The 25,227-nt window shown below is 55.5% G+C and overlaps 2 protein-coding genes across 2 annotated transcripts; one reads left to right on the top strand and one right to left on the bottom strand.

Moving 5' to 3' along the window:
• The first annotated feature begins 402 nt into the window (after nucleotides 1–402).
• SHARPIN (SHANK associated RH domain interactor) lies at nucleotides 403–18,133 on the top strand. The gene is made up of 14 exons (XM_056854584.1): nucleotides 403–621; nucleotides 1,489–1,663; nucleotides 2,193–2,309; nucleotides 2,894–3,035; nucleotides 3,171–3,261; nucleotides 3,452–3,719; nucleotides 3,840–3,970; nucleotides 4,161–4,334; nucleotides 13,479–13,639; nucleotides 13,731–13,842; nucleotides 14,163–14,342; nucleotides 15,180–15,278; nucleotides 16,474–16,617; nucleotides 18,045–18,133. The coding sequence occupies exons 1-14, from the start codon at nucleotides 403–405 to the stop codon at nucleotides 18,123–18,125; spliced, it is 2,094 nt and encodes a 697-aa protein (XP_056710562.1). The 3' UTR covers nucleotides 18,126–18,133.
• Nucleotides 18,134–18,874: 741 nt separating this feature from the next.
• Nucleotides 18,875–23,988, bottom strand: LOC130481789 (cytochrome c1, heme protein, mitochondrial). The gene is made up of 7 exons (XM_056854569.1): nucleotides 23,882–23,988; nucleotides 21,965–22,158; nucleotides 20,420–20,546; nucleotides 20,011–20,168; nucleotides 19,719–19,879; nucleotides 19,508–19,608; nucleotides 18,875–18,979 (listed from the first exon to the last, which is right to left on the bottom strand). The coding sequence occupies exons 1-7, from the start codon at nucleotides 23,969–23,971 to the stop codon at nucleotides 18,875–18,877; spliced, it is 936 nt and encodes a 311-aa protein (XP_056710547.1). The 5' UTR covers nucleotides 23,972–23,988.
• Between the last annotated feature and the right edge of the window lie 1,239 nt (nucleotides 23,989–25,227).

The following is a 25,227-nucleotide window of genomic DNA, read 5'->3' as shown; positions in this document are numbered from 1 at the left end:
CTTCCGCCATTTGAGAGTCCATCTGTACTACTTAGTACTGCTAATAAAATATAAAGAAATTTATTTTCAAACATTTCTTTGGTATACATATAATTTTACCATTTTTTAAAGTCGAAAGCAAACGCCAAATTTTTCGCGACCCCCCCCCCCCATTCAGTTACACGACCCCATCTGGGGTGGCGACCCACAGTTTGCAGAAGCCCCGGGCCAGCTGACCCTGCCGGCTGCGCGCTCCTGCTCCTGCTCCTCCGCCCCGGCAGGAGGCGACGTTTCCGGAAGCCCAGGGGAGACAAGCTGCGGGAGGCGGAGAGGCCGCTCTGCCCGCCCGCCTGCCGCGGGCGGCGGAAGCGGAAGTGCGTCTGCCGCTTCCGCATCCGTCCGGCGGCGGCTGCTGGAGGGGCGATGGCGGCGGCGTCGTCGGGTTCGGGCTCCTCGGCAGGGGGGCAGCCGCCGCCGCCGCTGCTGCTGGCGTCGGCGCGGGCCTGGGTGCCGCGGCCCTCCCCGCTGCCGCTCCCGGGCCGCGCAGGGCGGCGCCTCCTCCGGCTGCAGCTCAGCGCCGCGCCCGGCCGCGACCGCTTCCGCCTCGGCCTGAGGGGCGGGCCGGACTCGGGGCCCGAAGCGGTGAGGAGCGGGGAGAGAGACCCTTCTGGGCGGGCGGGAGCAGACGCCCCCCCCCCCGGCTTCTCCCCCTCCTCCTCCTCCAGGCCTCCGCCTGGCCCCACTCCTGGTGGCGGACAGTCCCGCGGCAGAAGTTCGCCTGGTGTGGGGAAGGCCGTTCTTGGGTCTGCCCTCCCCCGCGTTCGAGTATTGGGGGGGGGGGTCCAGGGAGAGAGAGGGGTGTGTGTGTCTCTGCCCGCTTCCTGCCCCCTGCGCTCCCCAGGTCGGGGTCTGGGACGGCCGAGCTCCCTCTCCCCATCGAGGAGCTTCGTGTTTTCCTGGCCATTTACGCACGGGAGGTTTTGCGGCTCTCTTGATGCACTTTTTCCCCATCCAGATTCTCAAAACTGCATGGGGGCTTATTGTAGAGTTTAGAGAACTTGAATGGGGAAAGTGTGCATCTAGAGAGTGGCAAAACCTCCCGTGCATAAATGGCCCCTGTGTCACCCGAGATGCTGGGGGGGCGGGGCGGGGGAGAGATAGCAGGGCCGGAAGGGATAAGCGGGCTCTGCTTCCAGGGAGAGGCACAGCCTCAAGCCAGCAGCAGCAGCGGTGGTTTGCTGCTTCCCCCTGCAAGGAGCCTCACGGGGCACTCATCCTGTTGGGTTGTTTTGCTCTGTGGGATGGGGTAGGGGGTGGCCTTCTGGGGCTCAGGGCACTGCCAAAGAAGGCTCTGGGGTTCTGCTGGCAAGCTGTACGATGCTGGAGCATTTTGGCAGTTTGCTGGGGGCGGGGAGGCTGGGGTGTAGATTGACCAAAGAGGCTGATGTCCAAGTAGGTAGGAAGAGCTTGACCTTTTCCGCCCACTGATTGACCTTCTTCTGCCCCCAGAGCCTGGTGGAGTACAGCCTCAGAGAGGTTTCCTACGAAGTGAAGACTCCGACATGCCATGAGCTGAAAGTCTTGGCCCGCCCGGACGACCCCGTGGTCTTTCATTTTGAGGATGAGCATGAGGCACAGAAGTGGTGGGCAGTCGTCAGCAGCTCCCTTCGGGAGGTCCAGAAAAGTCAGTTATTGCTCAGGAAGGCACCGGGGAGAGGGGCGGCTTCAAGTTAGAGGAGAACTGGCCGGCAGGCCGCTCGCCCAAAGCGCAGTTCTGTTGGCTTTGTGTTTGTGGCAGGGAGCACTCCCCAAGCATTGCTTGTCCTGTGCTTGAAATGAATACTTGCTCCCTGATTCTGCAGCCTTCTATTAACCATTGTCCCTCCAGTCTCTCACGGGCAATGGCAATGTCCATTGTTAGAGATCAGTACTGCCACCCCTGTCCAGAGGCTCATTGATTCTTGAGGGTGGTGGTCCAGGCTGCCAGTAGCCTCTTCTCAATGCAGCTGCCAGTTTTAGTTGGAGCAAGCACTTCCCCGGGAATACTGGCCAGTGGATTCATTCCTTGCCCACCGCCATCCTTTTGCATTCTGTGCTGGGATTTCGGGCCTGCCCCCTTCTTGGGCAGCTCTGAACTGGCTGAGCCTGCCTGCTGGTCAGTCTTAGGAGCCCAGTGCTTCTGTCCTCTGAAATTCTTCTTCTCTCCCCACCAGCTGCCGAGGGCCCGCACATGGTGACAGGACTGTCTCCTCGCCATCTCTCAGCTGCTACAAACTCTTTGCCTGTATCAGAGCCTGAGGCCTCTCTGCCCTTGGAGCTGGCAAGGAAAGGTTGGTGGCTGGCTGGGAGAGGTGCCGTTGGAGGCTGCAAGGAATCAGCCTCTGGCTTGCTTTAAATTTCATAGCTGTCAGGCAGCGTTGGAGAATGGATGCTGATAAAACTTACTAGATAGTGCAGCTTGGAAATTTTGCCATGGTCTTCCTGCTTGAAAAAAGTAGTGCTTGGCTAATCAGACTTCTTTCCTTGGTTACAAAGCCTGCCTTGTCTTCAGGGGAGGTGACATCAGTGGGTTGGGAACTTCCCTCTGCCTACTCTGGAGTAGGAAACCGGTGCTGGTAAGCCGGGGTGGCTCTTTGAGAGATGGTTGGCCTGTGGTGGGGGGAGCGAACGAGTACAAGGTATTGCTATAAAAGCCAGCAATGTCATTGCAGTTTGTAGAAATGGGCTTGGGGAACACACCTTCATAGTAAAGAGAAGGCTGCAGAATTGCCCGTTTCAGCCACTTCTTTGAGGTGGGAGGGGAATTTTGTGACTGTCTATGAGGGGGACACTGCCCTACGAGGAGGACACAGGCAGCTTGGGCAGGCGGAAGTCTCGCTGACTCCTGCCAGCCTGTGCGTCTTTCTCTCCTTAGAAGATCTGGCGTCCCAGCTGTCTGTGGCTATTGAGCTTGGGGACCAGGAAGAGGCTGTGCGATGCGCCACTGTGCTGGCTCAGCAGCAAGCTGCTCTGCACGTGCTGCCGAAGGAGTCCTGCTACCCTGCGAGTGAGATCAGGTGTGTGTGCCTGCAGGGAGCCAGCGGTGGGGCCAGCTTGCCCTTGGCAATAATGACTAGTGGTGGAGGGGTCATGTTACGGCATGGCTCTTTCTTCCCCCTTACCATCTGGCTCACGGCGTTCCTTCCTTGCAGCATGAAGGTGGGGGTGGAAGACGCCACGTGCTCAGCCAACATCACCATCCGGGTTCACACATATACCACAATCGCAGCTCTCAGGCAGAAGGTAGTGAGCAGCCCCCGGGGGAGGCAGAAAGGGGAACCTGGAGAACCTGTCCTTCCTTTTGGTCTCTCAATCCAAAGACGGTCCCTGTCGGGGGAGGCTCCTGAGAGCTTCAGGGTGCTGCAAAAGAGGGGCTGGTGACTTGGGGGCTTCTCTGCCACTGACTGTGCTCCCATTTTATGCCCTTTCCAAGGTCTTCCAGGAGTATGGCTTCCACCCCAGCGTCCAGCGCTGGATTATCGGCCAGTGTCTCTGTGTGGATGGCCGGACGGTGGGCTCCTATGGGATCCGCAAGGATGGAGACACGGCCTTTCTCTACCTGCTCTCAGCCAAGGTTGCCAACCTCTCAGAGCAGCGCTACAAAGAGGATAGGGACTGGGTGCTGCTGCAGCCGGCTCCGCCTTCCCCCTTGGACAGCTCTAATGCTGGGCGGCTGTCGTCTAGCCCTCTGCCAAAGACAGGTGGGCGGCCTAACACTTCCTCCGCAGAGGCTGCAGCTTGCCTGCCTCGGCCGGTCGCCAGCCTCCTCCTCTCTCTCCCTGCAAGGAGGTAACGCTTCTCCCTGATGCATTTCTCACCAGCAGGTGCATCACATGGAAGCAAGAAGGCGGGCCTCGAAGAGCGGCTGGGTGCGCTGCAGCTCTCCAACCTCCTTCCCAGCCATACTCGAGCCCCTCCAGCTGCAGAGGTTGCCCCCCCTTCCCCCGTCCAGGTAGAATCTGCTGTCCCCAGGGGGAGACGTGCCTCTTTCCCGGAGGGCTCCCCGTGGCATGGCTCCCTTCCCCAACTTGGGCTTGGCGCTGGGGTCTGTGATAAGCCGTGTCTCCCAGTGGGCAAAGAGGGGTGGCTCCAGGGCATGCTCTGCGCCGCAGCTCAGCCAGGGTCTTCCACTCATCTTGCAGGCCGGCTGGTCATGTCCCACCTGCACCTTCATCAACAAGCCCACCCGCCCAGGCTGTGAAATGTGCAGCACCGACCGGCCCGCCTCTTACATGGTTCCTGGCAGCTACAGGCCAGACGAGATGGAGTTGTGGCGGATGCAGCAGGAGAAGGAGGGGATCTTGCAGTACCAGCAGGTGAGGAGGCTGCTTGTTTCTCTGCACAAAAATCTGTAGGAGATTCCCAATCGCTTCCCGAGGAAGAAGGCTCTCCACAGCTTGTTCAGTGGATTGAAAAGACCTGGCTGGAGCCTTAGCTGACAGCGACTGTCTTTCAGTGTCTTCATGACCCGATCCCCACCTGTGGGGTTGTGTCTGTTGTTCTGTGTGTGAGTGTCCAGGTTGGGTTGTAAGTTATTGGTAGGAAAGTAAGAAAAGAATTCAGGAAGTGAAATTGGTTCCAGCAGGGGCTCCTTGCTCCCTCCCCCTCCTTTCTGGCAGGGCATGAGAGGCCATATGGGCGCCTCTCCAACAGTAGTGTAGTAGCCCAGCTCAGGGCCAGGGAAGGGACCCACAGGCATGGAGCGGAGTGCCGCTGGGGCTTCCCACCTGACGGGCCTGGGGGCGGCTGGGCCCCATGGCTCACCACACGGGCAGTGCTGCACATAAGGAAGGTGGTGCTGGCGTGGCTGGAGCGCTGCTGGGGTGCCCGCAGGAAAAACCAGGTGCTATGGGGTTTAAGATGGCCCAGGTGCTGAGGGGCTAAAGGTGGGTCAGGTTGAGCTGAGAGATGCAAAGTGTCTGTAGATTTTGAAGCCGTGGGAAAGAAAACTGTTTTTGGAGCTGTCGGAGGGACATGTTGGGGAAACCGATTTAGCGAGATAATACTTATTTTTCTGCTTTGTACTGAAATGCATCACTTATAATTCAGTGTAGAAAACAGTGTTATTTGGTATACACTTATGGGAACTGAAAGTAGAAATGCCATAGTTTTCTGTGCGCAAGGGAGGCTTGTCCAGTGCTGTCCGATGGGCTACCTTCGCACGCCTTTCTCAAAGTTTTGCCTTCTGTAAAACGGAAACGAGAGCGCCTGAACATGTGCTGTGGCGGGGCTGGCAGCTTGTTTGCAACTTTACAGCTTTGAAAGTATTCTGTGCATTGCAGGACACAGTGGTGTATTATTCGTATAGCATATGCTGTAGACAATGTTAGTCATGTTCAAGCAATAAATATATGCTTGAAAAATACGTGTATGCTCATAGCAGACACAAGAATAGCATTCGTAAAGAGTTTTCTCATGAGGCAGATTCTTACATCAGTCTTAATATTTTGAGTTAAACCGTTTTGTTTTTTAAATCTGAACTATTCCAGAAGTGACAAAATGTTATTGGCTTTCTGACACTTGCCAAAATTTCATTTTTTTCCTTTGGAAAAATGTGGGGAGGGAGTCTTGAGAGGGGGGACCATTTTCTTCGGCATGCCTCCATTCCCCCCCCCCTTGGGTCTTCACCCCTCTAGGTGAGCCCTGGCCCCCAATGACTCTCTCCTCTTCTTTCTTTTTTCTCTCGTGGCAGGAAAAGGGAAGGAGAGAAGACGGTCCCGTTCTGCCCTGTGCCCACAGCCCCGGGTCCCTGGATGACTTCATCCACCTTTCCTCGGAGTTCTCCTAGCTGCAGCCCGGAGCCCTGAGTGGCAGAGCTCCTGTTTTGTGGCTGGGCCTTGAGTTGAGTTGGCCCGCAGGCAGGCAGGACCTCTTTGGAGAAGTTAGCAGCAGCTGCGGCTGCCGAGAGGGGCCGGGCCAGATGAGGGGCGGGGGGCACCTGGCTGGCTCCCTGGTTCCTTGTTTTGCTTCTGAGAATTGCCCGTTTGATGTTTCTGTTGTCCACTGAGCCGGGGGAGCTTCGTGGATCATTCCAGCTTGTGGGGGGGGGATTTCGTGGGGTGCTTCAGAAGAGGCCCACTGGACAGGGGCCAGAGGACTCTCTGTGGTGTCACAAGCGGGTTGCATGGCCAAGGTGGTCTCTGGACGACGATACCCCTAGTGGCTCAAGGGCCTTGCTGCAGCCCCCTCTTCCATCCCACCCCCAGTTCAGGCCAGGTCGGTATCTTCTGTGGTCTTTGCCTTCTGGCTCCATCAGACCTCTTGGGGAAGGGGGCCTGCCTCTTGCACATGAAGGGTCTCGTTTGGCTCCTGGGCCGAAGGACTTCCCTGTCCCTGGGGTAGGCTGAGCAGCGCTCTTGGGGGGTTCTGGCCCTGTGCCGTGAAGTGAGGAGGGCCTCCAGCTGTGCCTCCTTCCAGGCTCTAGATGAAGGAACCACCGAGGGCCTGCTGCAGGCTGCTCATTGCCTTGCATGCTTGGATACCTTGTCCAACGGCCCTTGCTCAGGTGGCCCAGGAAGTGGGTTCCTTCCCTTCTGGCCCTCAGAGAGGCGTGCACTCTGTGACCCCGGCACCATGCCCCGTGTGGCGGTCAGGAGGAGGCGCTCCAGCAAAGGTTTCTTGGTGGAAGCCATCCCCGGGGCTGGGCTGGCTCTGCTGAAGGTCGGTGCTGCAGTGTCCTTCCCCATTCCCTCCTCCCCCTCCCCCGTTCTGTCTGAGCTGCTGAGCAGCAATTGCTTTAGGGAGCGGGCCAAAACGGTCTGCATGTAAGCAACAGGGCCACTACCTTTTAAACTTGCCACTGAAGCTGTGAGGGAAAGGGCCCCCTGCACAGTGCATTCGCTGTGGTCCCCCCCCCCCCGGTTCCCCTTGTGTGTGCCAGAGAGAAGCTGGTTTCTCAGGTGAGGAGTCTGCCTTTGGGGGGTCTGGCGGCGTGGCCGTGCACGAATCTGCCCAGCTGCAGCCAGCAGGCCTTGGCCTTCTGGGGCAGCCTCCCCCCCCCCATTCATGTCGCTGTAATCCATTGGGGGCAGCACCACAGAGCGATGGATGCTGGGGGAAGCCACTGGCCTGCTCCTCTTGCACTGAACACTGTGATTTGTCTGATGTTGAAGTTTCAAGTGCCCTTTTCAGACGGGTTTTATTTCTGTGAAGTGTTTGTATATTTGAAGAGACTTGGAGGACAAGTGCCTTGTTCTATTAAATGATTCTTGTGGGCCGGAAAGGCCAGCCTGGTGTTGGAGCTGTTTGAATTTGTGGGGAGAAGGTGAGGCTGGGTAAGACCGGTGTGACTCTGCCCTGATGCTCAGTGTCTCTCACTGGGACCAGGAGGAGGGAACGGACCCACCCCACCTCCCAGGAGGCCAAACCAAGGTCTTTGTTGCCTGCCTTCAGGCTGCCCTAACCAGTCTGACTGCATTGCCTGAGCTCTCCCTCCCCCTCCCAGTTTCTCAGTGATAACTCCTGGGTGACCTGTTGACTGTCGTTCAGGCCCTGCCCACATACTTCAGGGACAGGACCAGAAATCTACGTTTCCTGCAGGAGGGCCTAACATAAGAAGAGCTCTGCTGGATCAGACCTGCGTTCCAGCTACTGCAGCTTCCTGCTTCACACCCGTTACCCTGGAAGGCTAACAAATGGGGTGCAGAGGACAAATCTCTCCTTTGGTGTTGCCCTCCTCGCACGGGGCTTCAGAGTTGTCCTGTCTCTGAATGTGGAGGCCCTCTTTTAGTCACCATGGCGGGTGGCCACTGATGGGTCTATTTGCCAGGAATTTGTCCAAACCCCCTTTTGAAGCTAAATTTGTGAATTCCACAGTTTGACCAGTTGAGGAAATAAGCACTTCTTTTTGTCTGCATCTATTTCTGATCAGCCGTACCGGGTGCCCTTTGCTACCCTCCATTTATGCCTATTCTCTGTTTCCTGGCATTCAACCAATTTTTAATCCACGTGGGGATCTGTCCTCTTATCCCAACTGCTAAGCTTACTTGGGATTCTTTGGAGAGGTGCTTCGTCAAAAGGCAAGTAAATGATCGTTTTTGGAGGGCAGCAGGAGTTGGTCTGCTTGTACCTGACGACGGGAGCCTTGACTTACAACAGCCCTCATACTCTGGAAATCTCGTTGGTCTCTAAGGTGCTCCTGGATTCAAATCTAGCTCAAGTATATAATGTCCACCCTTATCCAAAGAACTCTACAAGGCAGCCAGGGAGAAGCCACGCTTCGTCTCCCTCTGCGTGCAGAAAGCAAGCAGGTGTTTGGCCATGCCCTGTGCAGGGTCATCACAGAGCTGCCACCAGGAAATGTCTTTCCCAAGCAACTGATGGAACAGGATGGCAGGTGGGTCTCTGCCATGCCTCAACCACAGACGGTCTGGGAAGTCAAAAGAAGCCCCCTGAATGGTCCCCCTGCTTATGGCCCCCCTCGCAGGGCTCCTGCTCTCCCCCGGCAGGATCTTCAGTTGCTGCTGGCATGATGGGAGACCTTCCTGTCCCCTTCTGGGGTGGCACAGGAAAGACCCAGCAGTTCTGCTCCTGTGACCATTACAGTGGGGTGGAACTGGCAGTAGGGATGTGGGAGGGGGGTGAGGAGGAAGGCAAAACAAGGGGATTCAAATGGCAGCCAAGAGCCTACCAAGGTCAGTGGCCTCCTTGGGGGGGTGTCACTGTAGAATCATAGAGTTCGAAGGGACCACCAGGGCCATCAAGTCCAACCCCCTGCACAATGCAGGAAATTCACAACTACCTCCCCCCACCACACCCCTAGTGACCAGAAGATGGCCAAGATGCCCTCCCTCTCATCATCTGCCTAAGGTCACAGAAGCAGCATTGCTGACAGATGGCCATCTAACCTCTTCTTAAAAACCTCCAGGGAAGGAGAGCTTACCACCTCCCGAGGAAGCCTGTTCCACTGAGGAAGCGCTCGAACTGTTAGAAAATTCTTCCTAATGTCTAGATGGAAATTCTTTTGATTTAATTTCAATCCGCTGGTTCTGGTCCGACCTTCTGGGGTAACAGAAAACAACTCAGCACCCTCCTCTATATGACAGCCCTTCAAGTACTTGAACATGGTTATCATATCCCCTCTCCATCTTCTCCTCTTCAGGCTAAACATACCCAGCTCCTTCAACCTTTCCTCATAGGACTTGGTCTCCAGACCCCTCACCATCTTTGTTGCCCTTCTCTGGACAAGTTCCAGCTTGTCTACATCTTTCTTAAACTGGTGCCCAAAACTGAACACAGTACTCTAGTTGAGGTCTAACCAGAGCAGAGGAAAGCGATACCATCACTTCGCGTGATCTGGACACTATACTTCTGTTGATGCAGCCCAAGGCTGCATTTGCCTTTTTAGTTACAGCATCACACTGCTGACTCATGTTCAGTGTTTGGTCTACTAAGACCCCAAGATCCTTTTCACACACACTACTGCTCAAACAAGTCTCCCCCATCCTATAATTATGCATTTGATTTTTCCTACCGAAAGGCAGAACTTTACATTTGTCTTTGTTGAAGTGCATTTTATTAGTTCTAGCCCACTTCTCCAGCCTGTCAAGATCATCCTGCATCCTGGCTCTGTCTTCTACTGTATTTGCTACCCCTGCCAATTTAGTATCATCAGCAAATTTAATAAGCATCCCCTCTATTCCTTCATCCAAATAATTTATAAAGATTGGTTCTTGTAGGTTATCCGGGCTGTGTGACCGTGGTCTTGGTATTTTCTTTCCTGACGTTTCGCCAGCAGCTGTGGCTGGCATCTTCAGAGGAGTAACACTGAAGGACAGTGAGACTGTCCTTCAGTGTTACTCCTCTGAAGATGCCTGCCACAGCTGCTGGCGAAACGTCAGGAAAGAAAATACCAAGACCACGGTCACACAGCCCGGATAACCTACAAGAACCAATGAACTCTGTCCGTGAAAGCCTTTGACAACATTTATAAAGATGTTGAACAACACAGGGCCCAGCACAGATCCCTGAGGAACTCCACTAGTCACTTCTCTCCAAGTGGATGAGGAACCATTAACTAGCACTCTTTGGGTCAACCAGTTGCAGATCCATCTAACAATAATAGGATCTAACCCACATTTTCCCAATTTGTCAACTAGAATACTATGTGGAACCTTTTCAAAAGCCTTACTGAAATCTAGATGAACTATGTCTACAGCATTCCCCTGATCCAGCAAGGTAGTAACTTTCTCAAAAAAAGGAGATAAAATTAGTCTGACATGACTTATTCTTGACAAACCCGTGCTGGCTCTTAGTGATCAGATCCATCCTTTCTAAATGCTCAAAGGACTGACTGTTTGATTTGTTTGAACACTTTTCCTGGTATAGAAGTCAAGCTGATGGGTCGGTAGTTACCCGAATCCTCCTTTTCCCCCTTCTTGAAGATGGGGACAACATTTGCCCCCCTCCAGTCTTCTGGCACCTCACCTATTCCAAGAATTCTCAAAAATAATGGACAGAGGCTCAGAAATTACATCTGCAAGTTCTTTGAGTACCCTTGGATGCAATTCATCCGGCCCTGAGGACTTCATTTCATTTAAAGAAAACAGGTGTTTGTGCACTACCTCAATGCCAATTCTAGGCTGCAAATCCCTTCCCTCACCACATGTTCTGTTTATGCTATGTTGAGCACCGCTTCCCGCACGAGTAAAGACTGAGGAAAAGTGGGAATTGAGGAGTTCTGCCCTCTCTTCATCTCCTGTAACAATTTCACTGTCCGGTCCACGCAATGGACTTATCTTGTCCTTGTCCTTATTCTAACTCTGAACATAGGAAAAGAACCCTTTTTTGTTGTGTTTAGCATCTCTCGCTAGCCTAAGTTCATACTGAGCTTTAGCTTTCCTAACACTCTCCCTACAAGCACTCGTTATTTGCTTATATTCCTCTTTGGTTATAAGGCCCTCCTTCCACTTCCTAAATGAGTCTTTTTTATTTCTCAACTCTTTAAAAAGCTGTTTATGGAGCCACCTGGCCTCTTTAGGCTCCTCCCATTTTCCCTTCTCATAGGAATGTTTTGGGATTGCGCCTTCAGTATTTTATTTTTAAGAAATGCCCACCCTTCTTGAACTCCCTTCTCCTTAAGTATTTCTGACCATGGGATTCTACCTAGCATAAGTTTAAGATTGTTAAAATTTGATCTTTTGAAGTCCAACCTACATGTCTGACTACGTACAGGTTTTCCTCTCCCCAAGATTGTAAATTCCAAGAGTACGTGGTCACTACTACCCAGGGTGCCTACTACTTTAACCTCATCGACCAGTTCTTCCCTGTTGGTGAGAATCAAGTCTAAGCAGACCCCCTTGTTTCCCTGTCCACCTTCTGGAATAGGACGTTGTCAGCAAGAACCTTTTGTGTTCTGGGCAACCTGCGTTCTCCAAGCGGCCGAGGACTTGTGCCAGTTGCAGGGCCCCTGTTGCGTGGGAGTCCGTAGGTGGCACGCCGGGCAGAGAGGGAGGGAGGTGCTCCTGGCCTCTGCTGCGGGGGGCTCCAGGATGTGCTCTCCTGCTCCCAGGGGAACAGATCTCAAGATGAGCAGGCAACTACCCCACCCCACCTTATTCATTTACCTTTATTTTATTGACGTTATTTATAGTCCACCTTTTTCACTCCAGGCAGATTACCCAGAGTGAGTTGATACAGTCAACGGGGTGGGACAGTCAATAAACGACGCAGGGGGATGTGGGTTGAGGAACCAACCAGAAGTCTAAAAAACAACTGAAGCAGAGCTCAGGTGTTAACACGAGACTTTAAATGATCAGAATTACACAGTAGGGTCCGAACTACAGACCGCAGTCCCTAATAATTTATCCAGGTAACCTTGTGAATCATGTTGTGCAGCTACCCTATTGCTTGCCCAGAAAAACCTTCTTGGATAATTCAGTTTTGCATAGTTTGCGGAAAGCCAGGAGAGGAGAGAGACTTCCTGCCCCCTTCGGCAGGTTGTTCTACACGGCAGGGCCACGCCTGTGCAGACAGTTGTTGATTTTGCCCATATGCAGGTTGGCACCCGTGGAGGGCCCTGCTTGGCTAAGCACCATTTCTGAACGGAGGGCTGGCTTGTCCTCGGAGGCCTCATGAGCACTGTAAAGATGCCCTTGCTGAAAGCCGAACTCCTGGCCCATTTCAAACCACACATTTCTTCCTAATGGGGACCTACGGTGCCTCGCAATGTTGTCCTCCTCGCCTCCAATTTATCCTCACAACAACTGCCCTGTGAGGAAGGTTAGGCTGGGAGGGTGTGACTAGCCCAAGGTCCTCCAGCGAGCCTTTACCGCAGAGTGGGACTGGAACCTGGGTTTCCCAAGAGCTGACCCTAACTGCCATGCAGCACTGTAGCAAAACCCAGCTATAAGCAGACTTGTGCAGGTGAGGAGGGGAGGTACAGGCAAGAGGTGGAAAGGCGGGGTGTGGGTGGGTTGTAAATGTGTAACCGAATGGCTGAAATAATGGGGCAGCTGGGCACACGGCGGCTCCTTCCAGCCCAAAGGGCAGGACCCCTTCCTGTCCCAGCGGGCCCAGCCCGTTCTCCTCTTGTGCCAAGCAAGTTTTTGGGCTCCTCCCCAAAGCGTGGGGTTCTTTAGTTCTCTTTCCCCCCATTTTAGAGCAGGCAAGGAGCAAGCCGAGGGCCCCGGTCAGCTTCCAGGCCACGCAGAGATGGGAACCTCGATTATGGATCAGAGAGGTTGTCGACCTTGCAGGTTCTTGGGTGGTTGAAGGGAAGAGCCTCCCAGACCAAAGGCTGATGGTTGCCCATGCCCCCCTCTGGCTCCTCTGAGCTGGCGGCGCTTGGCCCTCTCTGCTCCAGCTGTTTCCTCCTGCTGTTCCTGTGCTGGAGGTGCCACAAACCATTGTAGGTCATGCTCTGAGATGCTCCGTGGCACCGTTAGAAGCACAGAGCTGGAAGGGACCGCCAGGGGCCAACCCCCTGCACAATGCAGGAAATTCACAACTACCTCCCCCGACACAACCCCAGTGACCCCTACTCCATGCCCAGAAGATGGCCAAGACGCCCTCCCTCTCATGATCTGTTCTCAGTGTGTCTGTCATCTGAGCAAACGTCTTCTCACCTGCCCGCTGTGGCCAGACTTCCAAGCTGCAGGTGGGCAGCCTCTGAAGGCTGCTGGAGATGAGTCACAGGACTTGATGCCAACCCAAGGGGTTGCCCGCCTGCCCCTTGCTCAGAGATGCCTCGGAGGCCCCTCGGACACCTTCAGTGATGGGCCTTCCAAGCAAGATGAACGACAGCCCCTCTTCTCCCAGCCCCGCCAACGTCCTGGACTCTCCTCCTTGTATTTCATTCTCTCTCCCTCCTTGCAAGACAGGTGACTTCTGCTTGCCAAAGGTTTGAGGGCTGAGCTCTGAGCCTTGGCCTTGTGTCTAGGAGGTCCGGGTTCTGGCCTGGGCCGAGTGCTATCCCAGCAGGCGTGCCCACTGCCCCTCTGGCTCTGTCTCCTCCCGCACAGGCCCTGGAGCAGGAACGGCGGCAGAACTTCCAGCAGCTGCGCCGGCTGGACGAAGAGGCCCTGGTCCCCACCCAGGAGGCGACCGAGTGCCGCATCTGCTACCTTGACGTGGGGCCAGGCGAGGGCGTGCTGCTGCGCGAATGCCTGCACAGCTTCTGCAGGTAATCTTTACCCTTGCTGCCGGAGGGGGGGGGCAAGGTAGGAGAAGGGCAGGGAGCCACAAGCCTGACCGTGTGTCACCTCCTCCACCAGGGACTGTCTGCGGCAGCTGATCAACTGCAGCGAGGAGCCTCAGGTGGCCTGCCCCTTCCGGGACGACAGCTACGCCTGCAGCAGTCACCTCCAGGACCGAGAGATCCGGGCGGTGAGTGGCCATCCCTACAGCCTGGGCAGTAGCTGTGTCCTGCAAGAGACAGCTTGGCCCTGTGGGATGGCAGGCAAGCTGCTGGAGGGACCACCGAGTGGTCTTTTCTCCTGGGCCAACTTGGGATGGCCTGGAGGGGGTCAAATTTTGCAGCATCCCTCATCTTCCAGAGTAGAGAAGTTGCTCCTTCTAAAAGGAGCCTGGGTCCCTTAGGCCAAGCCTGCTGGCTTGTTGGACTTTGAAGTCCCCCTAGCCCCTGGCTGCCTCGGTCTCCCCTCCCCCCTGGGGGGGGGGCTCTGAAGCAGCTCCCGTCTCTGCAGCTGGTGTCCGGGGAGGAGTACGAGCGCTTCCTGGAGCGGAGGCTGGCAGTGGCGGAGAGCCGGGCGCAGAACAGCTACCACTGCCAGACGGTCGACTGCCTGGGCTGGTGCATCTATGAGGACGACGTCAACGACTTCCGCTGCCCCATCTGCTGGGCGCTCAACTGCCTGGTCTGCAAGGTGAGCCGGGGCAGCCGGGGGCTTTGCGGAAGGGCAGAGGGCAAAGCCCCCCCCCCTGCCCGTTTTGTCTTCCAAGTTTTCAGCAGACCCCACAGAAGAACCTCGGTAGGTTCTTGCTGCCTCAGGCCTGTCTCGTCCAAAGCTGCCCTGGCAGGCCAACAAACAGGCCGTTCCTCTAATGATCCTTCCTAGCATTGGGTTTCAGAGGTTGACTGCCTCTGAAAAGGGAGGTTCCCTTAGCAATTGATGGAACTCTTCTCTGTACATCTGTCTGACCCCATTTTAAAACCACCTGTGCTTCTGGCTGTGATAACATTCACCGCAAAGAAATCTGTTCCTTGGGGACACTATCTTGCAGTCTCTGCAGTCCTGCACTTTGACCTCCTAGACTGCCAATGGGATTCTGCCCCCTCCCCCAATCTCCCCTCAGGGGTTGCTCTTAGGCAGGTGTGGGGAGAAGAGACCACTCGGGCAAGGAAGGGGGAGAGCAGGCTGGGCAACAACCGGCTGCGGTTATTAAAGCAGCTACATCAGTGGCAGAGTTGAGTGGGCTGTAGGTGACAGCAGTCTTTCTGGAATGCAGAGGCGCTTGCCCGACACCTGAAAAGGCGGTACCCTCTCCCTCTAGCTTTTCCCCACCTAGGGGATAGTCAGAAATGTGGGTCACCTGGATGCTGAAGGGGCACAAGCCCATGCTGCCTCTTTATTCCCTGGAACCAGGACAGGCCCTTCGCTCTTGCCAGGTTCTGGGAACCCCGAGTCAGAACTGCAGAAATGGAATGGGGCACTCGTGGGGAAGGGAGCCCAGAGAGACCAAGCCCCTTTTCTTGCCCACAGGCCATTCACGAGGGCATGAACTGCAAGCAGTACCAGGACAAACTGCAATTCCAGGCCCAGAACGACACTGCAGCCCGGGAGACCAGCAACATGCTCAAGGTGAGTGGCCGCTGTGGGGGGTGGTGCTTGTCTGCAGCTATTTCGCCCTCCCATCACTGCTATGGCTTATCTGGTTTGCCATTCAGTAGCATCAGGCTACACCTTCTGTTTCTGTTCAGAATGTGGGCCTTCCCCAGTCCTCAGAGGTCAGGCAGGGACCTAAGAATATCCCTGCTGTATCAGACCAGCGGTCCTTCTCGACCAGCATCCCCATGAATCTGTCCTCCATGAATCTGTCTAATCCTTTTAAAGCCATCTATGCCTCTGGCCACCTCCACACCCTCTGGCAGCGAATGCCACATTCTCATCTCTCGTTGTGTAAAGTAGTTCCTTTTCTCCATCCTGAGTCTGTGTGGTAAGTACTGTCAAGTAACTTCTGACTCATGGCAACCCAGTGAATTAACGTCCTCCAAAATGTTCGATCCTTAACAGCCTTGCTCAGGTCTTGCAAACTGAGGGCGGTGGCTTCCTTTATACAGTCAATCTATCTCATGATGGGGTTTATTGTTTTCCTGCTGTCAACTTTTCCTAGCCTGATTGTCTTTTCCAGTGATTCTTGTCTTCTCATCATGTGACCAAAGCATATAGCTTCAGTTTAGTCATTTTAGCTTGTAGCCCACTCACCCAATTTGTTGAGATCCTCCTGGAGCTCTTCAGTCGGCCTTGGGTTTCACCACCATGAATACTTCTGAGTCATCTGCAGACTTGGCCACTACACTACTCACCCCTCAGTTCCAGATCACTTATGAACAAATTAAATAATACCGGCCCCAGTAACAATCCTTGAGCGACCCCACTGCTTAATTTCCTCCTTTGTGAGAACTGCCCATTTACTCCTACTCTTTGCTTCTTTTATTTAACCAATTCTTAACCCGTAAGAGGACTTGGTCTTCTTATCCCATGATTGCGCAATTTTCCTCTGTTGACTTTGGTGAGGTACCTTGTCAAAAACCTTTTGAAAGTCCGAGTGTACAATGTCTACATGCTTGTTCACATTCTCAGAGAACTCCAGAAGGTTGGTGAGGCAGGACTTCCCCTTGCAGAAGCCAGGCTGAATTCCCCCCAGCAAGCTTTGTTGGTCTGTGTGCCTAATAATGGGATCTGACTAATAATGCCTAATAATGGGATCCTGACTACAGGGCTGGGCTCTTTCCCGCAAGACTGGTAATCATTTTTCTCCTTTTCCCCATTCCAGATGCTGGTGCAGCTGGGGGAGGCCATGCACTGCCCCGTCTGCCACATCGTGGTACAGAAGAAGGGCGGCTGTGACTGGCTCCGCTGCTCCGTCTGCCAGACAGAGATCTGCTGGGTGACCAAAGGGCCCCGCTGGGGGCCAGGGGTGAGGCGAGCTGGACCAGGAGGCCAATAGATGGGTGGCCAGGTTACCCACCCCCAGCAAGCCACATTCTGCATCAGGAACAGGCTGGCACCACCAGCTTCCCTGGCTTGGCATCTTCTCCACTGGTGCTGTAGCAAGGGGGTTCCAGTTTGCCCCCTCACTGCTTGCCCTTTGTTTTCTCCTCTTATTTCCCCCCCCCATGAATGCCGCTTTCCCCCTTCTCTACAACTAACGATGCCTTATTAGACCACCCCCCAACCCCGTGGTCTCTTGCAGTCAGTCTCCGTCTGCTCTGAGCAGCTGGGGCCTTTCCAATCACCCACTACCTGTTCCTTTAATGGGGGACTGAACTGGCCCCTTCTGTGTGCAAAGCAGATGCTTTCCGCATCTGAGCCACGCTCCCTGGGGGCTCTTGGGAATTCACTGCCAGAACAGGGCACCAAGAAGAACGTTTACAGAGACCAGTGTTTGCTGGTCGCTTGGATGGGGGCACTCTCTGTGGGGGGGGGGGAAGTCACTCAGGCTCCTCGGCTGTCGCAAGAAATGGGCAAGTACAGACAGCTCTTTCCTACTGGTCTAGCCTTTCCTTTTTAAAAAGGAATGGTTGATAGCCCTGTGATTGCAGAAGTGAACTTGAAAGGGCCCAGCCAACGCCTGGGGAGCCTCAAAAGGCAGACAGGGTGTGGGGGCTCTGCAGTGGCCCTCTCTGCTTCACAAACCACACCCCAAATGGCCACCAGGCTTGTTTGCCTCAGTGCCAAATTCCACCCAGACACACTACTCCCTCCAGGCTGTAAAGCCAGATTGCGAGGTGAGGCAGCTGGGTGGGACATGGCTGAATCCCAGCAAGGAGCTTTCCCCACCTGCCTCTGACCTGCTGCCCCATCAAGAGGCTTCAAACTGTGTTGTTTTATTATTAGGATGCTTTATTAATATCTGTTAGCTGCCACAGGTATTTTTTTAAAGAGAAAGGTGGGAGATATCGTTTAAGACCAACCCCAAAAAACAGTACATAAGCTGTCACATTCTCCAAAACTCTCCATCAGGCTGGGTGTTAATGGAGGGGGAGGTCCTTTCAGGCTTCTGTCTGCATCTTGTATAGAATGCTTCTTGGGATTTAGTGCCAGCTGGGCATGGTTGGCTGGCAGGAGGCTGCGCCCCAACTGTGCTAGGAGCAAAAGGCCACCAGTAGGGGAATCAGCGATAGGCGATGGCTTCTGTTCTCACCCCCCTGCCCGATGAAGAGCTCTGGAAAACTCAAGAGCCGTGCCCTGTGCTGTGTTGGTCTTAATAAAGGTTTTTAGATCAAGGTGCAGGACTTGCACCTTGGCACCCTCCTTCTCTGCACAAGCCAGGTTCTGCTAAGAGGTTGGGGAGGCGACATGAGGCACATGTGGACTTGATGTGTTTGTTCTCCTTTCCTGCAGGGTCCTGGTGACACCAGCGGAGGCTGCCGCTGCAACGTAGACGGGCAGAGGTGCCACCCCACTTGCCAGAACTGCCACTGAGCACCTGCTACCAGTAGGAGAGAATGATGCCATAGACGCAGCCCCCCCTGGAGACAGAGGCTTCTTCCTCCCGACTTAACCCTGTAGTGGCTGACTAATGCATCATCTATATGGAGCTGGGATGGAGGCTGATCTCCTCCTTCCCGCAACTTGCTGACACTCCGTATCTACCTCCAAAGAAAGGCGCTGCACCCTACAAAGAGGCGTAAGAGCTGAGCAGTTCTCCCAGGCACCCTCCTCCGAAGGCATTGCCAAAGAGACTGACATTCCCAGTCCTGCTTCCGGCTTGAATGGGGCCCTGGACAGCTGGGGGGGAGGAGCAGGAGAGGGCTGCCAAGGAAGGCTCAAGATGTAGGCTGCTGCACAGAAGGGTCAACGACCCTTTCAATAAAGGTGTAAACATACTGACTGTGCTCATGCTTCTTTTTAGGGCTGGGGATGCTAAGGTGACACAGTCCTCCTTGCTGTGTGCGCCCAGACACAACACCCAAGCCCCCGAGCCGCGGGATCTCACAACAGAGGCCTGTCTGGTTGAAGACATTGTTTATTGGCTGCCTGCCACCCCTGTCTCCTGGGGTCCTCTTCCCAAGGCTTCATGGGTGACTGCATGGATGGAGAGACATTAAATAACAGAAACAACGCTGGGGAGGAGTGCCCGTCCCCCTGCCAGCCTGTACATTCATTCCCGGGGCAGAGGCGGTGCCACTCAGGCATCAGAGGTCGATCGGTTGGGGCCCCCCCAGGACGATTCACTTGGGGGGGCGGTAGGCGATCTTCCTGCTCTTCAGCACTGACCACTTGTGTCGCTTCAAGTAATAGAAGAGGGGCGTCAGAAGGCCTCCAATCAGTAGCACCTGGGGGAGGGAGAGAAGGAGTCAGTCCCTCTTTCAGGGGAGCTCTGCTGCATTTGCCCTCAGACCTAAGGAACCTCTCCCCCACCACCAGTCCATGGTATGGACTGAACAGGCGCTAAATCCCATGAGGGCAACAAACACGGGAATCTTGAAAACAAGTGCTTTGAGGAAAGGGTGAAAGAACAGAATATCTTTATCCTGAAAAGGGAAAGGGGGGTGGGGTGGGAAACGTGATCTGCTCTGTACTTCAAGAACCATCGCCAGGAAGAAGGCTGAGACATATTCTCTGCTGCTCCCAGGGCAACTAGGTTGCAGGAGAGATTTCATTGTCAGTTTCCCAACAGTAGAACCAGTTTGGGGGCTGGACGGGAATTCTGTACCTTTGGGTTTCCTTCACAGAACAGATGGTTGGGCTATGCTTATTAAGAGACGCCTGTACCACTGTTGCTTGCAGCAGGCTGGCTTCCCTCTCCCAGCCGGCCGCTAAGCCCTGTGATGCGTCTGAAGAGAGGGGAAGCTAGGACTGACCTTCAGGCCCATCCTCTTGCGGTGGTCGTGTTCTGGCTCTCCTGCCCATCGCAGGAAGGTGCAGACGTCCTTGGCTATCTGTGACATGGTGGCCGGGGTCCCTGCAGAGAGCCGGAAGGGTCAGGCCGGGAGCACAGCCCTCTTGGGGCCTGAGCCTGCCAGAGCCTGCCCCCCTCCCAGCCTCAAGGAGAGGCCACACCTGCCCCCTTACCATCCTCAAACTCCAAGATCTCGTTGTAGATGGGCGCGGCCATGCTGATTGCTTGCCCAGGGAAGAAGGGGTTGTAGTACAGCCCCTCCCGCATTGTCACCCCGGTGGGCGGATCACAGTAGCCAGTGAGAAGAGAGAACACGTAGTCCTCCGCGCCATGCCTGAAACAGAAGGACGCCAGAGATGTTGGGCCCTCTGCTGCTGCTGCTCTAAGCTGGCCCTTTGCCCCCCTCCCCAGGCAGAAACCCAGCAGCCACTCCCCACAGGTGGGCTTCTCTGCCGCCCACACTACCTGGCGTTGACAATGTAGCTGAGATCCGGTGGGAGCGCCCCGTTATTAGCTGCCCGTGCTGCTTCGGGATTGGGGTAAGGCTTGGGAAAGTAATCGGAAAGCTTGCCGGGACGCATGAACATCTCGCCATTTTCATTGGGTCCGTCCTGCACCTCGACCTACGGTGGGATAAGCCGATCTTAAATGCAGGAGCCTCCCTGGCCCTGACCAACTAGATGACCCACCTCTCCCCTGCCACGGCATGGACTTGCGCAGGCCCCAGAAGCAGAAGTTGGTCCCACAACCCCCACACCCCACTTGCTCCTGCAAGGGGGCCCAGATTCCCCCCCACCCTTCCAGCCACAGCAAGGCCAGAGGTAAGCGGGGGTAGCCCCAAGCATTCCAGGTGAGAGGGCAAAGTGGCACACACCTCTTCAGCTAAGGCCTTGGCTTCAGCTTCCGTGTGAGAGACTCCAACGAGATTGCGGAAGGCCAAGTAGTCCATGCTGTGGCAAGCAGAACAGACCTGCTTGTACACCTGGTAGCCACGCCGGATGCTGGAAGCAAGGAGAGAAGGACTATCAGCAGGGACAGGAGGTGGGCAACGGCCAGGCAGGGAGGGAGGGGGGCCAGAGCAGGCGGTAAGGGACCCTCCCTCTGGGAGCGGAGGCGAAAGGGCTCTCCCTTTGTCACATCTGTCAAGGATACACAGTCTGAGTCTCAACAGAAGGCTGTAGGAGGAGGAGGGTAGAGACATGAATGCCTGGGGGGGAAACCTGGAAATATTCAGAGAATGGTTTCTTTCCTGTCTCCCACTCAACTTCAAAAAAATTGACAGAAAAATTGAGAGGCGGTGGAAAAAAAAAACTCCTCTGAAATATTCTCTTTTGGAACGAGTGAAATGCTTAAGAGAGATTTCTCATTCAAAACGAATAGCGTGAAAAGGTCTGACGACTTCTTCAAAGTGTGTAGGACTAAAAACTGGAAACTCTGGTGCAGCACTAAACCCCTATGAATTTCTATTTCCTTTTGAAATAAGTGAAATGTTTTCAGACTAGGTTTTACTCACAATGTATAGTATGAACATTTGCATGTGATACAGTTTACCACATTAGAGAATTACGATGTAGACAGTAGACATAACATTATTAAGAATATAATTAATTAAATGTGAATAGTATTTGCCACAATAAATATGCTATAATGTGCTTATCACACATTATTAAGTTCAGTGTTTTCAATGGTATCCTTTTTGACTTGACAGCCATATATGCTGGTGGTCCTATATATGGTCACTACATGAGAGGTTCTGTCCAACCTACATACTTTCTTTCATTACAGAATTTGCTGTTATGCTTTTAATTATTTTTTCTCCTACGTCTCAAGTGGCAAAAATTACGGGATGTACTCAGGTAGCACAGGGTGCGGCAGCTCACTAAACTCTCTCTGTATTGCTGCATTTTTTTCTTATTGAAAATGAAGACATTTATATTTTAAGTTCCACAGATATGCCAAGTTATAAATTGATGCATTTTATATTGTTAAATCAGTAAAAGAAGTTTAGGTTTGATGGGAAAGAATTACAAATATTTCAGTTCCTCCCTAAATTTTGTTTTTCACCCCAGTGCTTTAAAATTTGTGGGAACCATGGTGCTGGCAGTGTAAGACAGTGATCCAGGCATTTCCCCCTCCACATCATGTTTGGAGAAGAGGCAACATAAATGCACACAAAGCAGAGAGAAAGTGGCAGAAGTCCAGGAGGCTCCTCCCCTGGGCTTTGGCCGGCCTGAGGGAGGTGTCAAAGGTAGTTCCAAGTTCCTTGCCTCTGAGGTTGGGGAGGAAGAAAACTCAACAGGGATGCATGGCAACAAGGCAGAGGACCTCCCTCCCCAATCCCACTGCAGGTGAGGCAGGGCTATGATCTGGCACCGTCCTCTGCAGGAGAGAGAGCAAAGCTCCCCACACCCCGACACACCTGCTGTGGTCCAGGGCAGACAGCATCCCACTGTGGCTCCACGGATAGTTGGGGGGGTGCAGCTCCAACTCCCCGGCATTCACTGCTGTGTGAAGGGCCAAGGCAAGGCCTGCTCCGCCCGCTGTCAACACACCCAGGGTGGTCAGGGCCACCTTCCTGCCCCGGGAGAGACTAGACAGAGATGCCATGTTAGCCTGGAAAGGGGAAAAAAACAAGAGGATGAAATTCAAACACCGGCAGGGAGAAAGATGTGATGGGGAGGGGGGAAGAGTACTGCTAATCCACAACAGAGTTCAGAAACAGAACTGGGTTTGGGGGGGGGGGCTTTGCCTAGGGTGGCTGGACCCCCACACCAGACCTCAAACTTATCTATCATCAGAATTGGAAGGAAAGGATGTTTGGTGCGGAGAGCAGCCTGAGCAAGGAAGGAAAGACCCCTTCACCAGCAGTCTGAAGCTGGGCCAAGCCACGGAGATGTCTCCCCTCCCTCAGCACCATCCACAGGGCAATCATCAGCTTGATCAGGAACCAGACCTCCCAGCTGCCTCAGGACGTGCTTCTCCCAGCACCTCCAATTCACAACAGGGCCGTGGAGGTCTTCCTAGCCCCCTGCATCCGTGAAGGCTCCTCAAGTGACCCCACTTAGGAAACCTCCCCAGGTCACCTCCCTCTGAGGTGTCCACTGGAACCTGCTTCCACACCAGAATAATAGGATCATAGAGTTGGAAGGGACCACCAGGGTCATCTAGTCCAACCCCCTGCACAATGCAGGAAATTCCCAACTACCTTCCGTCCCACACCCCCAGTGACCCCCTACTCCACACCCAGGATCTCTGGTCAATCTGTCCTGGAGGAACGTTGCTTCCTGACCCCAAAGTGGTGATTGGCACTTCCCAGGGCATGCAAGAAAGGACCAAGAGAGCCAAACACTGATGCAAACCTTCCTGCCCTCCCTCTCATGACCTGCCTAAGGTCACAGAATCAGCCTTGCTGACAGATGGCCATCTAGCCTCTGCTTCAAAACCTCCAGGGAAGGAGAGCCCACCACCTCCCGAGAAAGCCTGTTCCACTGAGGAACCGCTCTGTCAGGAAGTCCTTCCTAATGTTTAGCATGAAACTCTGACGTGCAGATCACGATGGGGGTTCCTGCTGTAGCCACACTGCTGGCTATTGTGCGCAGTTCCACTCCCAAAAGGATGTGGACAGACTGCATGGAGCCGTGTGCAGAGGGGAGCGACGAGGATGACCGGGGCCTGGAGACCAAGGAGCCCTGCGAGGAAAGGCTGAGGGACCTGGGAAGGTTCAGGCTGGAGAAGAGGAGGTTGGGGGGGGGGGGGGCAGGATTCCTCGCTGAAGGGTTTGAAGGGCCGCCACGTAGAGGAGGGCAGGGGGCTGTTCCTGTGGGCAGCAGAGGATCACAGGACTCGCCATGGTGGGTTTAAATGGAGGGCTGGGCATTAGGCAAACCGTTTTTGCAGCGAGAGTCGTTGGACAGTGGGGCCGGCTGGGTGAGCTCCCCCCCCCCCGGCAGCCTTTAAGCAGAGGCTGGACAAGCACTTGTCAGGGAGGCTCCAGGCTGACCCAGCACTGAGCGGGGGGGGGGACACTAGGTGACCCTTCCAAGTCTGTGATGCGACCTCCACGGAGCGGAAGCGCCTCCCCGGCGAGGTAGGACGTGGCCGAGCAAGCCCATCCCTGGCTCAAGGTCGCCCGGGGAGCTTTGCGGCAGAGCTGGAGGAGGGGGGGGCACTGGAGCGCAGGGAGGCCGGGGCCTGCGGGACGGCCCGCCACGGGCCCCGGCCCGCGCTGCCGCTCGCCCGGCCCGGTGACCCCGCGGGGCGCGGTGACCTTGGGCGCAGGCCGGGGGCCGGGGCGGGGGGTGGGGGCGGGGGGTCCGCGGGGGCGGCGGCGGCTTACCCGCGCGCGGGGCCCCCCGGGCGGGGGCGGGAGCAGGAGGCCCCCCCGGGCACGCGCCACGCTCCGCGCCGCCGAAGCCGCCGCCGCCATCTTGGAGGGGAGCCCTGCCGCCCCGCCCCGCCCCCCACAAGGCCCCGCGCGGCGGAAGGGGCGGGCCCGGCGCAGAGAGACTTCCGGGGGCGGGGGGCGGGGCAGGCGCGTGCGTGCGTGCGAGAGAGAGGCGCGCTTCGGCCACGCCCACTCCCGGCGGGGACTGAGCAGAGGCCCCGCCCCCCCGTGTGGGCCCCGCCTGGGCCCCCGGTTTCCCCAGAAGCGCAGAAAACCCGCCCCCCCCCGCAGGGGACCGGAGGCTGGGCGACCGCAGGCCCTCCCCCCCCCCGGCCTGCCACCGCCGACCTCTGCTGCAGGGCCTTCCTCGCGGGGGCCCCGCCCGCCCCCCCCCCGGCTTCGCCGCTGACGGGTCTGGCGGGAGTTGGGCCGGTCACTGGCTTGCCGGGCGGCGCGGAGGGACGGAGGGGGTGGCCGGCCAGCCCGCCCGCCGCTCTCCACGCGGGGGGGGGCGGTTTCATTAAGCGGACAGGCTACCCCCCCCCCCCGCTCCTGGCAGTTGGCGACCCTCCCCATGAGCCTCTGAAGAGCCCCGGCTTGATGCCCCCCCCCCCCCGTGGCTGGAGAGCCGCTGCCGGTCTGAGTGGACAAGACTGACTTGGATGGACCGGGGGAGGGGAGGGGCCGTGGGGCTCAGGGGAGGAGCCTCTGCTTGGCAGGCAGAAGATCCCCCGGTTCAGTCCCCAGGGGCCTCTCCAGTTAAAGGGACCAGGCAGGTAGGTGATGTCAAAGACCTCTAGCCTGAGACCCTGGAGAGCCGCTGCCGGTCTGAGTAGACAGTACTGACTTTGATGATAAATAAGTACTATGCTTATTTATTATAACTCTCCTGGTTTGAGGGCTAATTTCACAGGGCGTGATTTTTTCCTTTAAAAAAAATGTTTCCTTTCAGTGTGAACAAAGGTAACTTGAACAGGGGCCGTGGCTCAGTTTGTAGAGCCTCTGCTTGGCAGGCAGAAGGTCCCCAGTTCAAACCCCAGTGGCATCTCCACTTAAAGGGACTAGGCAGGTAGGTAATGTGAGAGACCCCTGCCTGAGACCCTGGAGAGCCGCTGCCGGTCTGAGTGGACAATACTGACTTGAATGGACCGAGGGGGTGGGGTCTGATCCGGTAGAAGGCAGCTTCAGGTGTGTCCGTGTGCCCACAAGATCTGTGTCCGAGTGCCCCTCCACCAGCTGCCCTTTGCCTCCAAGTGGAGGGACCCCAAAGGCTCCCTCTCTGGGCCTTCCTCGCTGGC

This window comes from Euleptes europaea, chromosome 8, assembly GCF_029931775.1.
Source record: "Euleptes europaea isolate rEulEur1 chromosome 8, rEulEur1.hap1, whole genome shotgun sequence".
Taxonomy (NCBI): Eukaryota; Metazoa; Chordata; class Lepidosauria; order Squamata; family Sphaerodactylidae; genus Euleptes; species Euleptes europaea.
The sequence above is the reverse complement of the archived record's forward strand: the minus strand, read 5'-3'. Positions and strand labels throughout refer to the sequence as shown.